General features: G+C 44.5%; 1 protein-coding gene across 1 annotated transcript in view; it reads right to left on the bottom strand.

The window, feature by feature from the left end:
* Nucleotides 1-230: 230 nt before the first annotated feature.
* The window catches only part of ELOVL6 (ELOVL fatty acid elongase 6), a 62,930-nt gene continuing 37,256 nt past the window's right edge, over nucleotides 231-25,904 (bottom strand). The window contains exons 3-4 of the mRNA XM_082759212.1: nucleotides 8,842-8,993; nucleotides 231-6,054 (exon numbers count right to left, since the gene is read on the bottom strand). Of these exons, the coding sequence (XP_082615338.1) occupies nucleotides 5,630-6,054; nucleotides 8,842-8,993 (577 nt within the window). The 3' untranslated portion in view covers nucleotides 231-5,629. The remainder of the gene's footprint in view (nucleotides 6,055-8,841; nucleotides 8,994-25,904) is intronic.

Raw genomic sequence — 25,904 nt, 5'->3', positions numbered from 1 at the left:
CACGCACACATGCAAACACAAAGAAAAGGCAGATAATGCTTGGCACGTGAAAATATGAACTGGGCAGAGGTTTGCTGGGAAGCGACAGGCAGAGTAGCTGCGGTGTAGTCCCATTGCCAGGGAACAGCTCCTCTTCCTTGCTGGCAGCATGGAGATCTGGATGGGTGTTACAGATCAATAAAACACAGAGAGGTATTTTGTTTTGAACCAAAAGTTAAAATTTTATTTGGAATATCAATATACCAAAAAAAATAAAAATAAAAACTTCCTTTTATGTAGTGAAATAGCCATTTGAAAATGGTAAAATAAAGATATTTCTCATACTATTCTCTCCCAGCTATTGTACATGTATTTTTTTTTTTTTGTATTTTTTTTTTTATTATTATTTTTTTATTTTCTGAACAGAAATCTAGCTTGAGCTTTAAGGCTTCTTAAAGCCTAAAGCATGTAGTGGCTCTTTTGAGAAAGCAGATAAGTCAATCAAAGCTGTGTTTCTTCAGCAGACAGGCCTGTTTGAAGCTCTCCAGAGCTGGACAGATGTGAGACTTCTCAGGAAGCTGCTGTTTCAGGGGAATATTATTTTTTACCCATTGGGAAATGCTCTCTAATCCCACGTCATGCAGCATTTTATCAAGCTTTATGATGCACTGGGGAGGCCCCTGGTCCCCCTTAGCTGTAGTGCTCTTGTGCAGAGCTGGTCCTATTTGTGTTTAACTTAAGAAATCATATTCTACTCTGTGGTGGTTGCTCTGCTAGAAAATAAAGTCTGCAAGAAGGCACTGATCCTGCCCTTGCCCCCGTAAGCAAAAGGTTTCTGTGCCTGCGTGTGGCTGCACTGACTGCAGTGGAGCGTTTGTGGCAGCAGGACAGGGAGTTGTCCTTTAGCTTGCTTTTAATAAAATAAATGGAATGGAAAATGCATGGAAGTAAAAGCGTGGAAACACACCAACAATGAGTTGTAATTCTTCTCTTTTAGAGGACTGACGGATGCGAGGCTGGAAAATATGACTAAGGATCGACATCGGGGCCTGAGCGCTGCCCCGAGTGATTCGTGGCACCATCAGCCAAACTCAGGGGGCTTTAGGTCTGGCATCGCCCCGCCACTGGGCTGTGATGGGCCAAAGCAGAGCTCGCTGAAAGCAGTGGGCACCTCACCAACCACCTCATTTTCAGGGGGTATTCGGCCAAGTCCTGAGCTAGTGAGGTAGGGTCTGCAGTCTGCTGAGCTTCCTCCCTTGACCAAAGCCATTTTTGTAACTCGGAGCATATCTGTGTTTATGAGCTGTATATAACTGCTTCTGTTACTCGTGCTGAGGCACAGCACAGTGCCAAATACTGCAGATACGACTGCACTGATGTGCTACATCTGGCACGTGCCCACAAGGTGGCTGTGTCACGGGCACAGTAACTGCTGCCTTACACTGCCTGATACCCCAAAACCTGGTATCAATCCCCAAGGTGTAATTCCCAGGCTTTTCGGGTATCACTGCCTGATACCCGAAAGCCTGGTATCGATCCCCGAGGTGCCATTCTCCCAGGCTTTTCCTTAAGGGAAAGAAAACCAACACCCGCTCAGGCCTCTGCTCCCCCGAACCAGCCACAGCTTTCGGCTCAGGGGCAAGGTCTCGCCCCCCTCTGCCTCCAGCCTTCTGCAGGCTCATGCCCTTATCTGGTGAGTAGATTTTTATTCGTTTCCTGTGAAGTCTGGTGAGAGATGTCTTGGGGAAGCAGCCACTCTGGTGTTATCAGTGACCCCAGACGCACATCACTTGTGGCCCTGAGTCAAGGTCTGTCAGCGTGAGAGCTTTCCTCCTCATCACGGGCACAGCTTGAGGAGGCTTCCCAACTACCCAGCCTCATGTTGTTTCCCTAACTAGCTGAAAATATTTTCCTTTAAATGTTCACTGCACAGAAGCAGTGCTCGGGAAGAACCAAATATTGCTCACAACTGCCTAAGCACAGGCCTGTACCCACTGCACTGTTTTTCTTTCGGTACACTGGATCAATGTGTCAGAACACAAGACACAGACCCTGGCCTGGCAGATTGACCTTATTGTCGGTGTAATTTTCCTGACTTCAGCAGTTGCCAGCATTTGTGCTCCTTGCCACAGGCCCTGTAATTTTTGGTATGCCGTGTGAAGTTTGCGTTCCCCAAGGTGTGTGTGAATGCAGCACAACTGCAGCTTTTCTGAGGATCATTAGGGAAAATGAGAGTCCTGCCAGGGGACAGAGAAGTGTGGAAGTGTGACCCCCACGGCTCCAGCCAGGAGTAAGGAGGACCCAATTAGCCATGTTTAGGTTGGATCAGCTGGAGTATTATGGAGGTGTCACTGCCTTAGGGCTGGCTGCCTGGCTGTTCAGGTACATGTGAGGGGGTTGGATGTGACGTCTAAATATCATGCGTGCACTTTGTTAGGAAAAAAAAAGAAACCAGTTTGTGTTGGCTTTGGTCTTACCCTCAACTTCCATAATGCCAGTTCCCACATCTGACTCCAGAAAACACTGGAGGGAGATCTCTATGGTGTGGGACAGCAAGGGCAGAGCTGTGGGTGCTGGGACGCCAGCTCCTGAAGCAAGTGGTGGCACGACACCCAATTTCTAAGGTGATGGGAGGTGAACCCTCATTTGTCCCCTACCTGTCTGATCTTGCTGCCCCTTCCCTGTATGTGTGCTCACCTGCAGACTTGTCCTCCCCTTGGACTCCCACTGAATTCAGCCTCATCTTCCCCTGCACATCTGGAGCACATCTGTACTGCATCTGGAGGGGGCCTGGTGGGTCGGTCCCTGCACTGCAGCCACTGCCCAGGCAGCAGAGAAGGGACACGGCCCTTGGCATGGCTGGGGACACCTCCAAGCCCCCCAAAGGCTCGCAGGGAGGCGGGCAGGTCGGGAGCAAACAGTACAGAGGCACCCAGGAGGGCTTTTGGAGAATGGGCTAACGGGGGATGAAGCGCCTGCTCCGCTGGAGTCAGTATCGGCACTGCCAGTGTTGCCATCAGGGACGCACAGAATGCTTTTTGTCTGCTTGTGTGGTTGTTTCGTTTGTTTGTTTCTTTGTTTTCTTATTCAATTAAGGAAAAGGGTGTATGAAACACGGTGGGTTGATTGTGCACTCATTAGCAACCCACCCTGTTTGCTGCCTGCTCAGCTTTGGCTGCAGCTCTTTACCTAGCTACGAGTTGCTTCATACTTGTAAGGTTTATTATTTTTTTTTTTTTAAGCTGTTCACTGCAAGCCTCCAGTTACCAGGGGATGTGTGCAGCTCCGTGCATGGCACAATGGGGCCTCTACCAACACTTCCCATCTAAAGGTAGGTGACTCGAATTTTGCCTTTTCCCACTGTTACTCAGTCTTCATAACCCGCTTCTTAGCCAGGGCAAAATTAAGCGTGAGGAAAAAGGCTCATTCAGCATTATAATTATCTACTCCCAAGCTGTAAAACAAAATGGTTTACACATTTAATTGGCGTTGTCTAATATTTCCATGTATACAGTAGTCCTATTAATGAATATCATAGCTTCATTACGGAATATCACATTTTGCTATTTGCTGTGTACCATAAAAATAACGTCAGCACATCAATAACTTAAATAACACAAATGTAAACTTATTTTCTGCTTGTTGTAATTATGATTTCAGCCTACGGAGGCCTGTTGATTTGTAAGACCATTCACATAACATGGAATGTAACTTTATTTGTTTTTCTTTTGTATATAATGAGACACCAAAAGCCCTTGTCATCTCTTAACAAGATACTAAAGCAGCTCTGTTTCTTGAATGACAGCACAATTAAAGCTAAAAATCATAATTAAAAAAAAAAAAAAAAAGAGAAACCCTTTGCACTGTACAATCTCAAATTAAAGCAAGGAAATTAATGACAATCTTTTGCATTAGCCAGGAAACGTGATTCTCTGCCACTGGGCTTTTTTTCTTGTTGACAATTCACAGGATGTGTATATGGGTGTAGTTATAGGTGTGTATATCCTACGCAGAACAGCAGTCCCTATTTTGTTGATCTAGTTCTTCTAATTGTTTAGTTAAGCTACCTAACTGATACAATTTAGAGTACTACATTAACACATTTAACATCAAGTTTACATACTTGCGTCTTTGAAATACTAGGAACTTTTACACGTTTTATTTGGCTTCGTAAGGACTGGAATATCACAGATAATGCAATCTACTCGTCTTTGAGAGAATATGGCTGTTATCAACTAGCTCTCTAAGGTTCAGAGTGAAATACGTTTCCTTATTTCTGTGGCTGACTTCAGAGAAGAAACGTGTCTTCTTAAGTGGTCAGTCTGATGGTACAGCCTCTGCAGAGAGAGAGATGCACGTTTAGTGAAGGACGATTCCCTCTGGACATTAGAGCTAAGCCGTTGCAGCAAAATCACTCCATTCAGCCTGATTTCCTACACAAATCTCAAGAAAAACCTATTCCGAGCATCTTTTTGTAGTAGTATCTCCACATGACCAGAGGAGGGCTCTTGGCACATCTTCGCCCAGCCTGGCAGGTCGCCTTGCCTCTTCCCAGAGCCACAGAAGTGCAGGGCGAGCATCCGTGGGTGAGCACCGCGGGCTCTGCTCTGAAGTCAGTGGGTAGAGACGTCGCTCGCTGCTCGCCAGCTGGGCTGGCTTCTCATTTCCCCCATTCGATTCCGTGTCGCTGCGGGTTAATTTGAGATTAGCGGCTAATTCTTAAAAAATCATGGTCGGGGAGTCGCCTCTCCCTCCTTCCTGAACATTCATCTGCTATTAGCCCCTGGTAATTAAGCAAATATTGATTGATTTAACCCTCTATGACTTATCCTGCTGCAGAAATTCCTTGCTTTTAGCTGAAAAATGCACTTGGAAAATGCACTCGGCTGAGATATGTATTGCAACAGTGCATCTTTTCACATCAAGCTCTTGTACGAGTGCTGCTCCTTCCTGCCACCCCAGCGAGGTGACTGCCTTCCAGCTCTGCTCCCCTGGCACGGTACAGAGCGGAGAAATCAATCTCGTCTCGCTTCCGTTCACAACCACGACGACGTTCAACCACACGGGTGTCCGTGACATCCTTTTGGGTTTGGTTTTGGCTAAAGGTATTAACCTTTTATGGAAAAGATTTTAAATTTGCAATCCTACTGGTATCGTAGATAGATTTTTTTTTTGTCACCTCTCTGCTTTGTTTTGTTCAAGTTTAACACTGAAAAACTATTAGAAAGGATTTAGAAACTCGACTTTCGTAATAAAGTCTCTCTTCCATCCCAGGGAAGCTTACTTCATGTACTTTTCCCCCCTCAACATGATTCCTTTTCTCTTCTTTTTCTTTCCTTTTTTTTATTTTTATTTTTATTTTTCTTATTTCTCCTTTTCTCCTTTCTCCTTTTCTCCTTTCTTTTCAAGAGCAGACAGGTACAAGAAGGAAGAAGTCTTTCATCAGCAGTCCTTTGAGATAGAGTAGATTTCAGTGAGTCCTCACCATGGTAGGATCATAAACTTACTGGGTTAAACCAAGCTAACTTTCCCTAAGCTGCCATGTTTGATCTGCACCATACATATATGTGTATCCTTGTGCCATTTTCTTTTCTTATAATTTTGTTTTTCTTGATGACCCTGAGCTATGGCTTCTGTCTCATTGCTACCACTACTCAACCTTCTTTGCTTTTGTCGTTTTGCCGATGTAGGCCTCAAAGAAAAAATGGCAGAAGAGCACAAAGTAGCTGAGGTACATGAGGGAGGACCAGATGATGTTCTGCACGTGGGAATGGCACTGGCCGTGCTGCATCCAGGAGAAGACCAGGTAATTGATCACACAGCCAACCAGCATCTGGGTGATCTGCGACAAGGTGATGAACATGGCAAACTTGCGTGAGACTCTGAAGCCAGCAGCCCGCAAGGCATAGTAAGAGTACATAACGGCGTGCACTCCATAGTTCATGGTCATAAACCAGCCACCGCCAGCCACCATGTCCTTGTAGGAATACCACGAATAAAGTAACACAGTAATGTGGTGGTACCAGTGTAAGAAGATGAGCTTCTGTTTCCTAAGAATAATGAATATTGTATCTCCTGTAACAAAAAAGAAGAAAAAAAAAAAGAAAAAAAAAAAAAAAAAGGGGGAGGGGAGGACATGAGAAACATATTGAACAATTGCACAGTTTCTGAATTCTGCAAGGCTCTCTTCCCATTGCTCTTGCTGCAGTATACACTTTTGGAGCACGAAAAAACACCTCAGCTATTGACCTCAGAGCTTGTCTGATTTGACAGCCTACTCGGGTCTTATCTCTCTGCGATTTATGCCCAACCCGAGCATCCCCATTTTGCTGTGTGGACAACCCCTGCCTGAAGACTCCACAGGTCTTTGCTGTAAACACAGCCTGCAAAGCCTGAAGTGACGCAGGTGGATGTACGTGCATCACCTCAGGCTGTCAGACTGACACACACTGACCAGAAGAGAAAAACAGAGAGCAGAAAACCCAAGGAGGAAGCAGCAGTGCCCTGCCATTCAAGTGCCTACCTGCATGCCAATCCTGATTACATTTAACAGTGTCTTTTGAGTTCCTATGCAAAAAGCTATTGCATATTCAACCTGCGTTATTGAAAGGTATGTAATTGCCAGAAAAAATGCTTTTAGAAAGAAATTTGTTCACGATGAAATGCATATCCTTTTCTGCAAATTTGTTACCGTTGTAGAAAAGTAGATTTTATTCCAAATTCCTGCCTTTTTCTTTCTTCTGCTTCTTGTGATTGCACTGAGCATCCCAATTAGATACAATATATATACGTATGCTATTTGTTTGTTGTTGTACAGTGATTCCAAAAAGATCCCTAAGCTTTGAATCAGGGGCCTTATTTCTACATATACGTATCCCTGAAAATCCGAATTATGAATAATAGTGATGGCTGGAACTGAAACTGCACTGTCTGCACTAGGTCTGCAGTAAGCCATAATGCTTCTGTTTATCTCATTAGCTGCAAGATGTTGATTCACATTTTAATAAGTAATCACATGATCAGTTTATTGTTGACGTGCAGCTCTAGCTGACATTTTCTAGTTTCAAACAAACTCGATTTCAGTGGTTTTGCAGTACTTTAAGCAGCAGGAAACCAAAGGGCTCTGACACAGCAAAACAACTGGTGTCTGTCCCCTCGCTGCGTTTATGCTGATGAATTGCCGTGCTGTAACTTGCTGAATCAAATCCTCTGCTGAAAGGTAAAGACTTATTTCTGCTGTACACCTGAACACGGTGAGTTCTGCAGCCCTCTGAGGTTTCGTAAGGGCATCCTCTGAAAGGAAAGCTGGAAGGCTGCTAAATCACTCCTTCCTCCTTCCCATTAAAACAATCCTCTCTTACACTAATAAGCTGTGGGATAAGAACACCTGCAGACAGGGTATGAAGTTGGCTTTGGCAAGTCTATAGTAAGTATCATTCCAAATAAATCGCTGGAGAAACAACAGTTTATAAATATCCACATCACACTGGAATGGGGATTGGAAAAGCCAGAGATGTTGTGGGAAACTGGTTTCTATTTGGAGACAGCCACAGCTTTCAGTGTTCAGGGAGGAAGCACGTTACTGTTCATAATTGTACGCCCACACGTGTATTTAAGGATGAATGTTGCAGAACGGAGGTAGGATCTGACTCAAAGCCACTTGCTGACACAGCTGCTCTAGCCCAGCCCTCACTTCAATATCCATGGGGTGAGTGGCTGCTGCTGCTGCTGCTGCTGTTCAGATTTGTCTGTAATCACTGATGGCTTCAGAAGCAATCGGCCAGGCCTGGTAATGCTGAGGGGAATGCCAATTTATCCTTTGCTGTGGGATCAGGACACGTCCTCACAAAAGTTTCACGGGGAGCAAAAGGGATGTGATGCTTTCTCATCAAATGCATCATGACCATAATGCTGACCAGTCCCTCAGGGCTGAGCCCGGACCTACAGAGCTCATGGCTGAACTTGCAAAGCGTGAGAGCCCAGCTCAGAGCAATACTGGACTTGTGTCTCCTGCTACTGACAAATGCAAAAAAAAAACACAACAAAGCATGTGAAGCGTGCTGGACTGGCAGGCTCAGATATAAAAAGGGTGGTGGTGAATTCCTGGCCAACTGTTGGGGACTTGAAAAAAACTCTCTGGAATTCAAACTACAGCTTTAACTACGGTTTCTCGATGGAGACTTATTAGCTTTTCCTGGTTTTCATTCTTCCCACAGCTCTTGCTCTGTAGGGAAGCCAAATACCCTTGAGCCATGGCCACTTGCAGCTGAAGAAAATGTGCACCAGACAGAGCTCTGAGGAGGAACGGGAAAACCTTCTGCCACTTACAGGATGCCTTGCTGCTGTGAATCAATGGCCGATGTCCCGTTGCTGTTACGGATAGATAAAATCCATTGCTGGCAGGTGGGCTACATGAATTAATTGACAGGTTGGTGGCAAGGCACACCCCAGTCCTTTAAATACACTGGAGCTTAGTGAACTTCACGTTTGAGGACGTGGACCTACATGCTTTTTGTTACCTGAAACCAGCATCATCGTAGGCATGCTGACAAAGGCTAGGAGAAAACTCCGAGAGCTGAGCTGTACTTCCAGCTTTGAAGGTTTGCCTAAATGAGTCATACTGTGGAGACCTGGAGCAACGTAGATTATATGTACAAGTACCTGAGACTGCCCCGTATTGCTAGGGCAACATGAATTGCAAACGTGCAGTTTCAAAACAATAGCAAAGACCCAGCTATTTTCCAGGAGGACTGACAGAGGCAGAGGAGAAAGAATAGCGTTGAGTTTGATGGCATCTAGAGAATGCTCTCTTCATGCTGCTCTAAATAGGCACGGAGAGAAAAAGGGAGAGAGGTTACTCACCTAGTTCGGGTGCTTTGCTTAGCACAAATGCGTATGCCCAGAATTTGCTGACAGGTCCAATGTAAAAACTCTGGTCGCACACTGACTGCTTCAGGCCTTTGGTCATCAAAATGTACAGCATGAAAGGAGCAGTTCGAACAGCACCAAGTATACTTGGAAAAAAAAAGAAAATGAAGAAAGTTGAGTAGATACTTGACATCTACATGCCATCACTTCAAGTCATTTTGAGAAAAAAAAAAAGTCATAAATGTGCTAAGATAATAAGCTTAACAGCCTTAAAGTTGGAGTAACTCTGCCGGCTTCTAGGAAGTTGTTCTGAACTCATATTTGCAAAGTGGATTGCAGTAATAAAGTATTCCCTGCTGAAAGTCTGGCACAGTAACTTCAGTGGTTTTTATTTCATTACTACAGGAATGAGCCTTCAGTTTTCAGGACCAGTTGGAGACCCCAACTTCAGCTGCAAACAACACGCAGAGTTTTGATGCTGGTGGCTGGAAGACTACAAGAAATGAGTTAATAAAGAGCTGTCAGCAGCATAACCAGGACCGATTCCCTCCTCTGTTTTTTCCCTGAGTTTTCTCTTGTCTCTCCTCGTGCATATTACATCCACAGGAAGAGCGAACAGGTGCTGTGGTCAGGGCTGGCGTTTTGGTGCATGTGCTGGCTTCGTCTCTTAAGGGGTCATTGCTAACAGAGGAGCCGACGGGTCGAATGGTTGTAAACAGCACAGATTCACTCTCACCTCATCAAAGCGAGACGCGAGGTAACAGTGTTTTGTAAATGAGGAACATTATGAGATTTGCAGTGATACTAATTGGTGCAATTACAGAGGGGATAGGTTCAGATAACAAAAGACGGGCAGCTGACGTAAGGAGCTTCTGTCTCAGCAGCGAGGTGCTTTGCAGAAGTAATTGCCTTGCTGCTCTACAGCAAGAACATGCTTGCCCATTATTTAATGCTGTGGTTTGCTTGGCCTTCAAAAATCATGATGGGTGAAACAAGAAACTTTCAGAAAACTGGAGCAAAGAAAGGCCCAAGCTCCTCAGGAGCTGAGTCTATCTTTATGCCTATATCATACATCCCTCTGCTTCTACTCAGCTCCATCTGATCTCCCCTCTAACTTCTCTGTGGCCCTGTCCTACTCACGAGTTCTCTGGTTCCTGCTCTGCCTCGGTGTCTTTTGTGACTGTGGCATGGCAGCAGGCCAACCAAGCCACCTGAAACTGATGTGTGCTGACACATGTGGACAATGCCAGCTACCAAATACGCAAAGTAGGTGAAAAAAGGAACACTTCATCTGAAGCTGCAGATTCCCTATCACTTGTCCTTGTCGTGTGAAGCCAGTATTCTTTAAAAAATGGTTTTTAAAATCATCAAGGCAGCCTCAGAGCCGTGGTCTATGGCAATTCTTACTCGTTCAGAGTAAATGGTTCAAGTACAGCTGCTGAGAATAAAAACTATTGATCAAAGTTTTTATTTGCATAAAGTATTTGGATTTCCAAATCTGCATTATTAATATAACCAGTCTAGCCCGACTGCTGTTAGCAGAAGCAGTGCCCTTTGCTGGCTCCTGTCCACAGCATGTACTCTGCAGGCGAGCGGAGCACCACGCTAGGAGGCTCTCCAGCCCTGTTGTGCATGGGGAGAAGTGTTATGTCCTGGCTCCTGCACTGCATTTTGTTGCATCAGGTCTGACTGCACCACCAAGAAATGCAGACAACAGTCAACATTGCTCAGTTCTCCCAAGAAGCTACTATTATTAGCTGCTGTTTGTGTGGTGGTAGTTGCTTGTGGGCTTTACTGCCAGCCAAGTCCTCCTCTGCTATGTGTAAATAAAAAAACCCATCCTGCTGTGGTACAGGATTACTAAAGTTCAGGTAAGCCTGGGTTTCCCAACAGCACTGCCCAAAGTTATGCATATATTATGCTTAGTTATGCTTAGGCAAGACAGCAGTTGCAGTCTCTCACATAGAGAGTTTGGATTCATCCAGCCCTGCACAGAGAAGAGAAAGCGAAGTATTCTGAGCATCTACGCAGCCCGTAGTGCATCTTCTCCACGGAGGGTTTTTCCCTCCCAGAAATGCTGTCTGTGCATGCCTTTCTCACATCTGTCTGGCATCAGTCCTTCTCACTGCGCAGAGTGCCCAAGCCTGCTGTAGGAGTTTTGAAACCGGGTGCAACTTGTTCTGTGTCTTCTCTTCAGCATTTCACACAGGCTGTGTTTTCCCAGGAGCTGCATTTCTCGTTCCCAGGAAGACAGGAGATCCTCACAGAGATACAATCTGATCACTTCCCCAGGCAGTGAACTCCTCAACTTGGCCAGGGCAGGCTGCTGCTTGCTCTTGCGTTTTGGGTGGTGGCAAAACTGGGTGGAGGAAGATTGGGCAGACTAGCTAAAGATACACAGCTGGTAACCTAGTTCTCCCATCAGCAAATACTTCAGATGGGGAAAATAGGGAAATAGGGAAAAAAATAGGAATTTTTAAATTAGTTAATCAAATAGCTGCAAGTAATGGGCCTTTGCTTGCATGGAAACTATACTGCTCTTCTAAAATACCATATATTTTTGAAGTTTTAAAGCCAAAGAGAATTCTGTGCCATGAGCACATGCTCAGATAAGAAGAGCTGGTTCAAGCAACAGGCAGATGTTGACTTAACTGCAGGTGACTCAGTGTGGATGGCCATGGGCTTAATCTGGACTGATGAGAGAGTAGAAGAGTCTTTGCCTTGTGGGGATGGCACAGTTTCACTCTGCTGTCCTTGGGACTGCGAGGATGTAACTCTTCCTGTCTTTCTGTCTAGCAACAACTGCAGAGCTCTCCTTGGTGTGGACACACACACACACACACACACACACACAGCTACTTCTCTACATGGTGTGAGTCAAACTGGTCTGAAATTTTTATCAGTAAAGAAGAAGTTAGGTTTTAGCATAATTCACAAGGGAGGCAGACTGGAAGCAACCGATTCAACTACCTAAACACATGCCATGGGAAAATAGCTGCATGTGTGGTGTGCTGCACGCAAAACACTGACTTGCCGACAAGCACACACCCCTGGAGAGAGAAAAAGATTGAACACAAGTCTGAAAATATGCCTTGGACACACAGAGACATTGCTGCCTGTTTATGCCTCTGCCACTTAACCTTGTTTGCTCTGTAAGGTAAGATCGACCAACAAATTTCTATCTTGCAAAGACATGATGTGCAGCAGAGTGATGACACTGCTTGCTCAGTAAATCACTTCTGCTTCATTTTGTCCTCGCCCTGCTCTGTGCTGTAGCTTTTGTGAGGTATTGAAATGAACTGCTTACCAAAGCAGTCTGTCTCGCACGAATCATCCGCAGGGATTTTAGAAATAAGGTAGCAGTGAATTACTGTACAATTACAGCCTTTTGCAACTAGAGAGACTGATCAGAAACAAACTGCACTGGCTAATGCAGCTTTCTCATCTATTCAGACTCAAAATGTCCTACATTCGCCTCCCTCCAGGCAGTGGCTGCTCTGGTAGACTAACGAACGCCCAACTGATATTTTACTGTCTATAATGTGATCAAAATATATCTGTGAGTAAAATAAAATCTAAACTTTTTTCCTCGCAAACTCAGTTTCAAATGAAGGCCTCAAAACCCATCACACACATGGGTTAGGAGAGCAGTTATGAAGGAGGGAAGCAGAGGGTCGGGAGCTATCTGATGTTACAGAGGAGGACATGGTAGGCTTCAGCTAGCAGCTGCAGGCTATCCACTGCTCCAAGCTGCTGTCAGAAGGGAGTGAAGCACGTGTTTCTCAGAAGCCTGAGGGTGGCAGGTAGTTCTTCTGTCCAAACCCGGCTGTCAGCGTGGCAGGCTTGGCCATGCTCCTCCTCATGCAGGTACGTTCCTGCACTTGGCTACTGGCACCCCAGCCCAGGATCAACATGGCAGCAATGAGCAGGGAATGTGTCTGCAGCTTTAAAAAACAGTATTCAAAGAAAGCTAAAGAAATGCAGGCTTCCATTTATCCCCCAGCAATGGCATTATTGCGCTCTGTAATGTCCTACCCAGATTTCCTACTCATTTTGATATTCTGCTTTCACATCAAGAAACAAGCCCACGCCCGCATTTTTCAGCACACAGCCGTGGACAAGTTCGAGTTCAGCACAGAATACAGCAACATTTTCTGAAAGCCCTTTAGTGCTGTGATAACCACACAGTGGGAGCCTTTTGCTCAGGTTTGTGTCTGAGAAACCCCAAATAAGCTGACCGAGGCGAAGCCTGGTGTTAAAAGTGGCATGTCTTGTTTTCCAAAGTGTGCCCTCCTGTGCTGTAATCTGTCATGTGGCACCAGCAGAGAGCAGCAGGGAGCCCGTGGCATCCAAGACCACGCCATGCTGCCCAAAATTAGGGAATTACAACACGGACTCCCAGGCAAGGCCCTCCTGATCCCCACATGGCCGTGCTGGCCAGGCACCCAGGGCTGCAAGGCCTTGCTGTGGGAAGGCCGAAATCCAAATTTGTGTCTGCCTGCTCCTGTGGTGCCTCACGGGGTCCCAGCAGGTGTCACCCCCATGTCACCTCCTGGGGGGTGGGTGAGAGCATGTGGCCCTTGTGACACCTGAAGTGAGGAGGCCCAGGCCTAGCAGTGCAGGCCTTCCTCGCCTGCCCTTCTTTGGCACAGTGTGACAGTGAGAACGAAAAAAGGAGGCCACTTCTTTTTCCCCTCTTGTTTTAGCATGCAAAATATTTACAGAGGAAGCATTCTGTGTTAAAAAGAGATGTTCAAAGGTCAGCCCCGCTGAAGAAAGCGGTGCTTTCTAACCCTCCTTTGTGATGAATCAAGCTGCGTTCAGCTTTCAGTCCTGTTCAGCGAGAGTACTTGGCTGGATGTATCGAGTTCCCCTTCTGCTGCTAAGGAGCCGGTCTCTTAACAAAATCAATTGGCCTTTCTGTGCCCTGCTGACTGAAAAGCTGCCGTCCCTACACAACAGCAGCACGCTGTGGTGCTGGTGGTGTGGAGGACGTGCACGGGGTGCACGGACTCCCCTCAGGTGGGCAGCTCAGGGTGGCCTGAAAACACACCTAGAGGAGTCAGTTACTGCACAAGACAACAAAAGATATCTTCTGTGCTTAGCCAAGCAACAGAAAACACATAAAATGTAAACAGATACAGGAAAAAAACAAACAGAGGAAGCACCTACAAGAGAAGCAACCTTCTGAACTAAGTTTCTTGAAATGAAACACAGTCGAAGCCACCTTCATTAGACAAGCTCTTAACTCCAAGGCTGGACAGCTGCCCCTGAATCTGAACCAGACAAGAAACTCAGGACCCCCTGTCCTAAGTGAAACCAGGACCCCCTGGTATTAACAAGCAGCGTGTGCCCAGGTGGTTGCATCTCAAGTTGGAGGAAGGGCTCACGTCTTTCAGCCCTGTTTGCTTCTTGTGCTCTTTGATTAGGTCCTAAAAATAAGTTTGTGAGAAAGCAATTTTGCAGCACCTCCAGGATGTTTTTTAATAGTTGAGAGTATTTATAGAGCTTTCTTCTCCACTTGGTAAGGGTGAGAGTCTTTGAAATCACTCTTACCTTCTGTAGTCTCATGAAACATGGTGCCAGCATACCAGGCATCAGTGATAGCCACCAAGCAGATAACACAGCAGGGAAAGGGCTGGGTGGCCGCTTTCTTAAAAACTAAAGGTTTATGTTGCCTGAGATTAAATTGTTTGCAGGAGATTTCCCATGAAAGCTTGCGCTGGCCATGCAAAAAGGAACAGTAGCTTTGGCTGACCCAAAAGACACTGAGGTGCCTCATGAGGATGCAAATGTTGAAGGGGCCACCCGTCTTGCAAAGCAGCAGAAGGAAAGTTTTTTTCTAAGTCTGCCACAGAGGTGTTTTTTTTTTTTTTTAATATATATATAATAACTAGATTTTATATATTGGCTTCAGGTCCCGCAGGAGCAGAGTGTTCTGGGAAATTGTTAGTCCTTGTGTCAAAGAGGAGAAAACCCTCCAACAAAATTTTACTAGTTAAATCAGGAGGTTTATAGGGGCCTGCCCTCAATCTCTGAAAAAAAAAAAAAAAAAGAAATGTTTTTTTCTTCATCTGGCTGCAGTGAGGGTAATTTATTGTTAAAGCTGAGCTGAAATAAAAGGGAATTTCCGTGTTAAAGCAGTTACCTGGGTGGTGCAAAACAAGGAAAGGCTATTACAGCTGGGACTGAGCCTACTGGTTTTTACTGGTGACTGGGTGCCCGTTTGAAGCCTATTGTTCCCAAATCCTTTGTGGGTAAACATGCCAGACAGTTTCAAGGCTGGGGGAAGAATTAAAAACATGACGATAACCTTTCAAGAGTCTGCCTGACAGAAATGGCACTCGCTCCCATGCAGGGAGGAGACCAGTGAGACCCGCTGAGAAATACCACCCTTCTGAAATATGGAAGCAAAGGCTGAGCAAGAAATACATTTCCTGACTAACTGCCCTTAAACTTCAGTGGATGACTGCAGGAATGTATTCTTGTATTTAAACAGGTGTAGATGCTATAAGGCTGCTTTAGGCCTGTCTGTGATTGTAAAATCCTGGTATTTTTACAGTAGAGTGAGCAACCATCCAGTAAGAAACCAATCAATAATTACAAATGAAACGTGGGCAATGACTGAGAGATCTGGCTGCTGCTCAGTGGCTTGAGTGGAATTAATGCATCTTATTTGGATCTCAAGGAGCTAGTGAGAGAGTCATGGCTAAGTCAGCACAGTAGGGCATGTTCTCTAATCTCAGAGAAAAGTAGTCTAGAAAAGGATCTGGCACTCAACGTCCTAAATGGTCCACATGGCACAAGGATAGCATCTACAAAATCTTTGTAATTTATTTCAGTACATTAATAACTGACTAGGAGAACCAGCTTTCTATGTCTGCACCTGGTGATTAAAAATGTTTTGCTAAGTTTGTTGAACCGAAGGTTACAGTTTTCAGTTAAATGAGTCAGCCTTTTGGTCAGTGAAGGATATACACAGCGATAATGTATTCTTCTAAATGATAAAAAAAAAGTTTGAAAAATAATAATACTGACTACGTATTTGGTCTCTCTTAACTCTTATGTAACATTTATGAGTCATTTTACAAGCATTTAAAAGAGAAGACTTCTAAATAGTCAGTTACCTTGAATCAAATTACACTTGTTCAAATTACAGCTGATGGACCCAGTCCAACTCTTATTTTTGGAAGAAATGGCAAAGAAAATTAACATAATTAGGCTGTCCTTCAACACTTCTGAGCTGCTTTTGAGCAATGCCAAGGTTAGTGACGGAGAGAGACCTGACCCTGCAGAGACTGTTCTTGTCAAACACTTGCAAATCCTGTTTCACCTCCCAGAACTGTTCTAGGTATCTTCTACAAGATCCTGTCTCGGCATTGAATCCACTTGTAACGAAAAGTCATCTCCATTTTCTCCACAGCACAGACCTTCCTTGTTACTGTACCACAATTTTGGTCTTGTCTGCTTCTCAACAGCCAAGTGATTTACCACCACCAGTTTGGACTATCCCAGAATCATGAATGCCTCAACAGTATCTAGACCAAGAATTGCTTTAGGTCAGATGTCCTTGTGTAAAGATCTGTCATGGACAAAGCTCTTCTTAACTAATTCAGGCTCAGATCTAATTTCCTCCAGGCTTCTTCTACCTGTGTTGGCGTCTCCAAGGCTCTTAACATTGTGTTTGTGAATATTTCGCAGTCCTTAATGGTGTTTACTCTTGTAACAGCCTTGTAAAGTGGCTAAGCATTGACTCATTTTGAAGAGGAAAGGCTAACTGAAATTTAAATGTCCTGTAAAAAATCTCAGCCTGAGCCATGATAAGAAATGATGTGCAACATCACAAGTTGTGGTTCAGTGCCTTGTCCATGAGTCCATTTGATGAAAGCAGAAAGAGGTGTGCCCTCACTCTGTATCAGTGAATACAGTATTATTAAATCAACATTAAACACTCTGCTTTTCAGAGAAAGTCTTCTGACCTGCTATATTTTTTTTCCCCACTTTTTAATGTTACTCTCTAAACCTTCAAGTCCCTTACTCTCTGTCTTATTTACCTCAGGCATACCTATATCTTTAAAGATAAATAGTTTATAGAAATAAATAAATAAATAAAGATATACAGTTTCTAGACACACACTTCTTAATGTCACATTTTCATCACCTGCACGTCTGATATTTTACTTACTGCCCTACCCAGAAGACCAGGTAGGGGCAACCAATACATGTCTGCAACAGACTCAGTCATACTCCTGCTTTCCCTGTGCTTTCTCTTGGCACACGAGGCAAATACAGGTGTGGATTTAATCTGACACAGCTGGACATGAGCTGCAAAGAACATGAGCCTATGGAATGAGTTCTAAGAGCATCCCTACTTCTATCTCACCGTCACTGTCTTGCCCCCCAAATTTATGTAAGTGCAGGCCCCAGCAGCCTGCCCTGTGGGAGGAGAAAATATTTGGATTCTTTTCCCTTGTGGAATTTCTGCCATTGTTCTAATTATTGTGATTGTTTTGTAGTAATGCTCCTTGCTGATTCCTTTACTTGCACCAGTGAACTCCAAAAGAAAATCAGGCATTTAAAACCACCCCCCTGCTGTGGATCCCAAGCCATGCCCAACTCTTTGTGACAGGGGCAGGTACAAAAACCACACCAGTGGGGTGGAAAAATCTCTGGTGGTGTTCTTTAAAAATCATGTTTTCCTTTGCTAATGACCTCAGTTGATAAAACTACAAAAATGCAGATATTTAATCCCATCCAACAGCACCTGATTCTGTGGGACTCTTGTTTCTAAATGCTTCTATCCAAGCCTAGGAAGAAGAAGCCTGAAGACATAATTGAGCCAACCACAGGAGCAGCAACCTGCATGATTGAGAAACTCTCACTGAAAAAGGAAAATTGCTTTATTTTAAAGTCAGTCTTGGGATTTTGCAGAAGACTGCAATGCTTGTTTTTTGTATGTTTGGGATAAATTGGTAACAATTTATGCGCTTATTCTGTCTATAGTGGTTTTTGTGTAAAACTAAATTTTAGTGTAAAACTGTGCTATCAGAAAGGAGGTTTCTGCTGCCATACTTTACTACTTTGCAACTGTGTTTAGACGACCTTGTGCTCGGTTACCACTGTTCTGTTGTCGGCAGATAATTTTGAGCACAGTAACTCCCTGTGTTCTCCAAGGCCTAGCCTACTGACAAGATTATTTGGGACCATTAATTATTCTCTTGCAATTGGCAGGAAAAAAATAATAATAATAATAAAGAAGTAAAAATCACCTCAGTCCCATGATGTCCCTTTTTCCTATGACATCTGAGCACCTTACAAAGCATGTTTTCAAATATTACGAAACCTTCCTTTGAAGAACACTTGTGTTAATCTCACACTTTAAGAAGAACATGGAACTCATTTCCTTTAGCCCACGTATCTGAAAGGCCATAAGGTACCCATAGTCCTCTGATGAAGCCCCATTAATGAATCCTTCTTTCTAAGGTCTTACTGTCCTGCTGCTCCTCTGCCTCTCCCACCTCCTGGCTGGGATGGAGAACAGACGGGTCTCACGGGTCTCACAGCTAACCCACAGAGTCTCTCACCCATCTTAAAGGTGATGGAGTCCCATTCAGGGTGGGGTCCATCTACAGTAATGTTAAAAAAAAAATAAGAAAAGGAGGAGCTGATGAATAACATATGCTTGTCTCAGCGTGGCACTCACTCACCCTAAAACCTCGCGGTCAGCCATACTGAAAGTGCATTTTGACGGGGTGCTCTAGCTCTCGGTACCACGTGTGTGAGCAGAAGTTGTGCTGATCCTTGCAGTTTTTATCCCTGGTTTTGGCAGTAGAATTTTCTTTGCATTAAGTTCACGCATACTTTGAGGTTTGGGCTCGGTCCTATCAAAATCCCAAAGCAAAATTTGAGAGACTTCCATCTCTGCCCCCCCAACACTGAACCGAACACACAAACCTGGCATTTCAGACCCTTCTGCTGTATCTGATCCAGATGTCTCTCCAGCAAGCTTTTCAATGCAAATCATCCGAGTTTTCAGTGGGGACCAAAACCTGAAGCCACGCCAGCTCGGAGTGATTTAAAAATTGTGCAAATATTTTACATGGCTCTAAGAAATAATATATCATTGGCGCAAGTTTATATACCCATAAGCATATGCATACAGGCCTGGGCAGTTATCACTTTCCCAAGTGATAAATTACTGGGAGGGAATGGAGGAATTGGAGGTATGTTAAAGCGGCAGCTCACTCCATGGTTTCAAGTGAGGGCGGATACTGTGCTCCTTGCATCAGTCTCTTTCTCTCCCCTGCAATAAATCCTTCTGCGTGGGGCCACTCCCTTCAACCGTTCCCTCTCATCATCACACTTCCTAGTCACATCTCACCTGGTCCCTAAAACCAGCTCTTTGTCCTTTTTATTGACAAAATTAGAAAAGAAAAAAAAAAAAAAAAACAAAAAAACAGGCTAATTTCCTCCCCTCTCCAGGGACCTCATTAAGCATCCCAAACAGTGACATCTCTGCAGGGCTCCGGATCAATGGACACTGTCATCTGGAGATTTTAATCACGTTAACACCACAGCAGAGTAAAATCCATCTGATTCTCCCTTGCTAAAGTGCCAAGCTCAACAGCCCTGCCAATTGCTGCAACTACTACTCAGCAGGCTTATTTATGTGTGGATAAAAATCAATCTGCCACAGCTCCTGTCTCCCAGTCCCTCCTCACCAAACCCGAATTCCCCCCCCCCAGGAAATGCAGTGTGATCCCCCGGACCTGCCTTCTTTATGACTGGGATTAGCTATATTCAGGCAGCTCTGAGGAGCAGAGGACAAAAACAATGCAGCCACACTTTGTGAGCCACTGGAAGGAAGCAGAGCAGAAAAACAAATGCCAGGACCAGACTCTTGCAAGTGGTCTTTACAGCAGCTGGCATTAAAAAAATGGTGCAGAGTCCTACAGAGAGCACTCAGCAGCTATGCAAGGCCTGGTGGGCTTTGCTAAAGAGATAAAGAAGGAGCTGTGGTCAGGCTGAAGGGCGGTGGTACTCAACCATCACCCCAAAAGCATGAGAGAATAGCAAAATTTGCTCACAGGGACACCAGTGAAACCATACGTTGCTGAAAAACATGTAACTGTTTTCTTGCAACGAATGAAAAATAATTTTTCAGCTCTACCCACACATCCCTGCATTTCACCTGACTTCCAGAGAGCTGGTTACAACCTAATCAATAGTAATTACCCACCATTCATCCTGGTGCTCCTCGATGCGCCGTTACCTGATGCTATTCCCTGATCATCTGGCACGTGGGGGGTAGGAACTTGCAGGAACAATATTTCTTGATGAAAGCTATCATTTCCCAAGCAATAACTCACTCTTCCATCGCTAAATAATAACTGGACTCTTGTTGGAGCTGAAGCATCCTGTGAAGGCTGTATACTTGGGCAGGTAATTTGCTGTCAAGAAACATTTCCTAGTTCTTAGAGACTTATTTCAGCAAGTTTGGACTGTGGCTAAACTGCTAAAAATAAAAAAAAAAAAATCAATTTTCAGCTTAAGCCCTGTGTTTTTTTGTGCAAAATCTCATAAGAATTAAGGAATCCAGCTAAGGATTTCTAAAGTAGCCCATGAGGATTCATAGACACAGTGCAACTCTTAAGCGATCCTTAATGAATGCTTCAGGGGCATTTGCACTTGCTCCTGGGTCATTACCAAAATTATTGTCAGCATCAAACATTATCTCAAGAAAATTCTAGAATAACTGTAAAATTACAGTGATTTAAATGATAAGCCCAAAAAAGTGACGTGTCTATTTCTGCAGGATAATTCAAAGATACTTACGGGATCAAACGTATCAAGATGGTAGAATAACCATCATGTATAGCATTGAAATGTGTGTATTCAGGAGTTTGAAATTATCCTGGGCAAATAAAGCCAAAATGTAATAAAGTAAAAGATTTAGCGGAGAATCGAGCCAACCAATGGAGCTAGCGATCACTAAAGCTGTAAAACAGGCAGATAACAAATCAAACTCAATCTAAGTTACAGATAAAGACTAGCATTTGACAGAATAAAGAAGGCTTAAGGAAGCTAAAAGTTATAATATGGCTGTAATGAGCTGCTCCAATCCATAAATTAAATGGCAGTCGCAGGCCTGGAGTCATTCCTCTTCCCTTTTCGCTCCGTCCTCCCTGCAGCAGTGCTCTGGTGAGCATCCAGAGATGCTGAGATCTCCGGGTGCCCGCAGCTGGTAAATAGCAAACACATTTGCTTAGAGGAAGAGCTGAATGTATCCAGCAGGCATAAGCTGTCGAGGACTCACTCAGAAGGCATCGCGGGGAGATTTCTGTTCCCTGGTGATCGCAGGGAGGACGCGAGGCAGGCACCGAGGCTACTTTCTCCCTAGTACAGTTCCCTCCTCAATTTAAAACTGAGAGAAGTCCGCTTCCAGGGGGCCGTGCTTTGAGCAGGGCACTCCTGTGGTCTGGAGCAGGAAGATTTTGCAGGAAAAATATAATTTCAGGTGCCAAACAGACTGACAGATCTCTCACCGCCTGAGAGAGCGGACAGCATAGGGCCAAGCAAGTGCAGCAGCACTGAAAAAAAGAGCTTTCCACAGGAATTGTTTAGCCAACGCTATCCGTACCTCCTTTAAACCAGCATCAGCCAGGTCTCACAGCAAATCCCTGATTTACTTTTAATCATACCTGATAAGGTAAAAACAGTAAAAACGTAATATTCAAAGTAACTTTGACAAACACAACATAGGGCACAGTTGTAACAGCGGCATGAACAAAAAGATGAGGTTTCAGAAAAGGATGAGCGCATCTTTTTGTCACATGGCATCAAGCACAATTCTGGGAATAAAGCCATTTGTCATGGGATGCTCTTCTTACTTGGAATAAATAAGGTACATATTGGACATACGTCTTCTTGACAGTACTTTATTGCTCTTAGTCCGTACATTTTTATCACCCTTACGCTGTATTTGTAATGCCAGCTAGCATTTCTTTGCAATTTATAAATTCACCCTACACGGCACTGTTTGTATTTCCCTACTAGGAGTACAGTTTAGCTTACAGAAAATGTTTTTTCTTTTTAAACTGTTATGTTCTCATCCAAGGGGTTTTTGTTTCTCTCCAACCACTCTGAACTGCTGTTCACCCCATTTTCAACTTTTGCTCCGAAGTGGTAATTAAAAAGATGTATCCGACAGCTGTTGCATAAAAAAATCAGGCAGGCTCACAACGGCCCAGCTGAAATAAATTGCTAGGTGTCTATTAAGCACTTCATTAATTTGGGTTCTGACCCATGTCTTGTTGAAAACATGCATCAGCGCTTTGCAAATACGGGGAATATTTTATATGGCATCCTCGTGCTTTTAACTGCGAGAGAGAGAAGATATTTCACCTCAAATGCCACTCATTAATCGTAATGCTATTTGGCAAATATTGCCCTTTCATTAGTTCGCTTTCTCTGTGAATGTACTTTCAGGACCCACGTAAAGTTTCAGAATGTTTTAAGATTTTGAGGGGTTGCTCAGCACCATACAAAATTAAGTTGGGTTTTAATCTCCATGGCGAGGCTCTGTGAATGGCAAACCTTGAGACTGGGCATAAATTTGAATCACTGTTCCTTTTATTTCTTGTGTATAAGGCGTGATAACTGGAGTGTTTTTCAGAGTCACATATCCAAGCAATTGGACTCCTGTTCATAAACTTATGTTCATTCTTCTTTTTCTTTTCCTTTTGGGTTATGTTGGGAGCTCTCTGCAGAGCAAGTGCACACCGTTCCACAAAATGCTGCTGTGCTTGCAGAAAGAAACCCATTACAGCAGGCTCATGAAAGCAAAGTGAGTCACCTTCTTCCAGGGAGACTTTCTGGTTTTCCCTTTCAAATACAAGAAATGCTGCTGCTGAGATATTTCACTTCTGAGGCTTTGTGGCAAGCAGCTAGTGGCCATTGATACCACTCCAACTACTCTGAGGCAGCGGATTTCCCAAGAAGAAAGATATCTGCAAACCCTGTGCTGACATGAATTGATTTTCACCGTGGCTACAAAGTACAGCTGAAGCTGGACTGGAATCTGCGTGATCTCAGATGATGATAGGATTATCACAAGTGTGTGGTTTGGCTTGACAAAGACAGCTCACACCTGCCATGGCTCCAGTCATGGTCGGGTTTAGCTTCTCCCTACATACAACAGCATCACGTTGGATGCTTTAGCTTCCTTCTCTCCTCTATCGACGTGACCACGTTCCTTAGGGAGAACAACATTTTGCTATCATTTGTTAGTGCCCTGACCCCGATTCTTCTGTTGGCAGCCCTTTCAGGATGGAGAGTGAGTGAAAACTGTGCCATGCTGTTGTCTGGCGTGAAGGAGCTGCCCTGAGTGAGCTGCTCGGTGGCGATGTTACCCATACACAGACTCGAAGGCCCACTAAAGGAGCTACACAAATCCAGCTGAGCTGCAATGAAAACACGAGTTAATGACTTTGTATCCTCCTGCGAGAGCCCTGGTTGCAGCTCTGCTGATTCCTAGAGATGCCAGCATGACACTTTTGATACGCTCTAACTAAGAAATTCTTTGGTGTCAGTGAATGACCCTACCTTGATGTTCAAAGTAGCACGTACACAGAACTGGCAATTCAAATTAAATGTGTTGGACTCGATGACCTTGAGGTCTCTTCCAACCTAGAAATTCTGTGATTCTGTGATTCTGTGATATTTGTTGTGTTTTTGCAGGTTTTTAACCGCTGGAAATATTCAGAAATACAGAGCTGGCACTCGCTTTGATGTGTAGGTGGATCAGCAACAGTTTCCTTGGGGTCTTACCAGTCTGAGAAAGGAGCATTTGTGTCAGCTCCCTAACACCGGGCTCCCACTGACACGGAACAGCACAGAGCTGCTCCAGCAGAACCTGAGTGCACAACAGCACGGGTGCAAACTCTTAATTAATGTGTATAAAATGGAAAAACAAAAACAAAGCCACGTCACGTCACACAACAAATCCTCAGTGCCTGAAACAGCTCAAGAAACCTGCCAGCAGGAAAAAGAAGAACGAGCCCCCAGAATACCCCAAACTAATTTCTCAACAAAAGACTTACAAGATCGTGCTTTCACAGTGGTTTCAAAGCGAAAAGCAAGCTTTAGTGTTGCTGCCTTTACAGAGGTATTCATGGAGCAGCAGTAACCTTATCCCAGAGACAAAATGTTCGAAACGAGCTGATAGCTTCCAAAGGGAAATAAAGCTGCTTTTCTGCCTCACAAATCCTGCTGGCTGCCAGTGTTGACACAAAACTCACTCTGAATGCTCAGCAAGCTTACTAGGGTGGTGTAGTTGTTTTGTTTGTGTACAGGCGTGGCAAGTTTCCTACCAGAGCTGCTACCACATTTAAATGATCTTGGCAAGAGCAAGGCGGGCAGGATGCATTGTGAAGGAGGGCCAGGTCATTGCCTGGCAGGCGATTTCCTTTTTTTTTTTTTTTTTTTTTAAAGTCCAGAACACATTTTTCCAGCCTCTGCTAAATGTTACTATTTCTGATGATTTCTGAAGTAGGTAAAATGGTAAGAGTGTTAGAAGAGAGATAAACAAGGACTCTGAAAAAAAAGGCTCACTCTGACCTTGAGACAGAACACGGAGGGCTCTCCAGGCTGGTTTTTCTTCCTCATTACAACCATTCACAGCAGACACAATACTTACAATTTCTGAAAGGTAGTGTAAAAGTCAGAGAATTTCAAACGCTAGCAGGGAAGACTTAAAACCGAGGAGTATTTTCCTGGATCTACAGTGAGTCTGCAGGTGAACAATAGCATATAAATCTATCCAAACGGACCTTCAAAGGAAGGAGAAATGTCTTTTAGACTAAGTGTATCTAAATGAAAGACCTAGTCATGCGAGGAGCCAGAAAAAAAGGGAAAGTAACACCTAAATTACATGGAAAGTTGATGGCATTCAAAGTCTAGTAGAGCTGGCTACCAGACAGAGCCTGTAAGGCTGGGAGTGACTGCTGGCCCTAGGAAGGACAGCCATGGGGAAACGCCAGGAGATTGCTGTGCCAATTAGCACTTCTCATAGCAACTCTCCAGGTCAGGTTTTAATGACAATTCTCTTTGAATTCTCTCTGAAAATTGAATGGAAGTGCACTTCCTCTTTTAAGATGTGAAGGGGTGTTGTGTTTGGGTTGGTTTTGTATGGGATTGCATGCTACTGCAGAAGCTAAGGAGGTTTCCTGCTCTGCCTTGCTGTAAACATCATGCCCTCAGAAGAGCAAAACTTTATTCTTATAATCCACTGGTCTCCAAAAGCAAATCCAGCAGCTTAAATGCTCCATGTAGTCTGAATGTCTCGCACTTAGGGTTCCTCCATCTCCTTTCCACTCCCACCATCTCATTTTCTGATGAAAGGTGAAAGCTCTGCAGTGCTCAGGGGCATCCCTGGAGCAGTACGACTTGAGTTGATGGAGGAAGCAAATCCCACAGGGGTGAATCTCTCCCAGGCTGCACCCTCCTGGTAAGTGCTTCTCACCTGCAGAAGCAGGGCTCAGCAAACGTGCCTGTGCTGCCAGGAGAAGGTGGTCTCTGTGGTCGGTTCATGCCGGCAGCCTGCAGCTTCACAAAGATGAAGTCCACGTTTCAGATCTTAGCCCGACTCCCTCAGCAGCTGCTGCAGGCCGTGCGATGGATATTTCATTTGATTATGATGGGAAACTCCAGTTTGCAAGTAATGAACGTGTTGATTCAGCCTGAATGTTTTCAGTCCACCTACGCAGCACTTTCACAATGTAGTGTCTATTGCTGCCGTTGATGAGTGCGTTGCTTTGGCTTTGCTAGGTAACTAATTAGTGAAATTGCTTCCAAGCCCCACACCGTGCACGTCAGCCAGAGCCACCCCAAAGTAGGGTGGTTTTAAAAATCATGCTAGTGACCCTCTGCAAAGGGCGGTTCTGAAATCACGCTTCCTGCCTGCAGATCGGGAATTGAACTACAACTGCTTTGCAAACGTCAGCTGCTTTCTAGTGGCTATGCTCGATAGGAAAGTGTAATTGGAATATATACTTTGG

This window comes from Aythya marila, assembly GCF_965140915.1.
Source record: "Aythya marila genome assembly, chromosome: 4".
In the NCBI taxonomy this organism is placed as follows: Eukaryota; Metazoa; Chordata; class Aves; order Anseriformes; family Anatidae; genus Aythya; species Aythya marila.
Note: the sequence above shows the minus strand (reverse complement) of the source record. Positions and strands in the feature narration are given on the sequence as shown.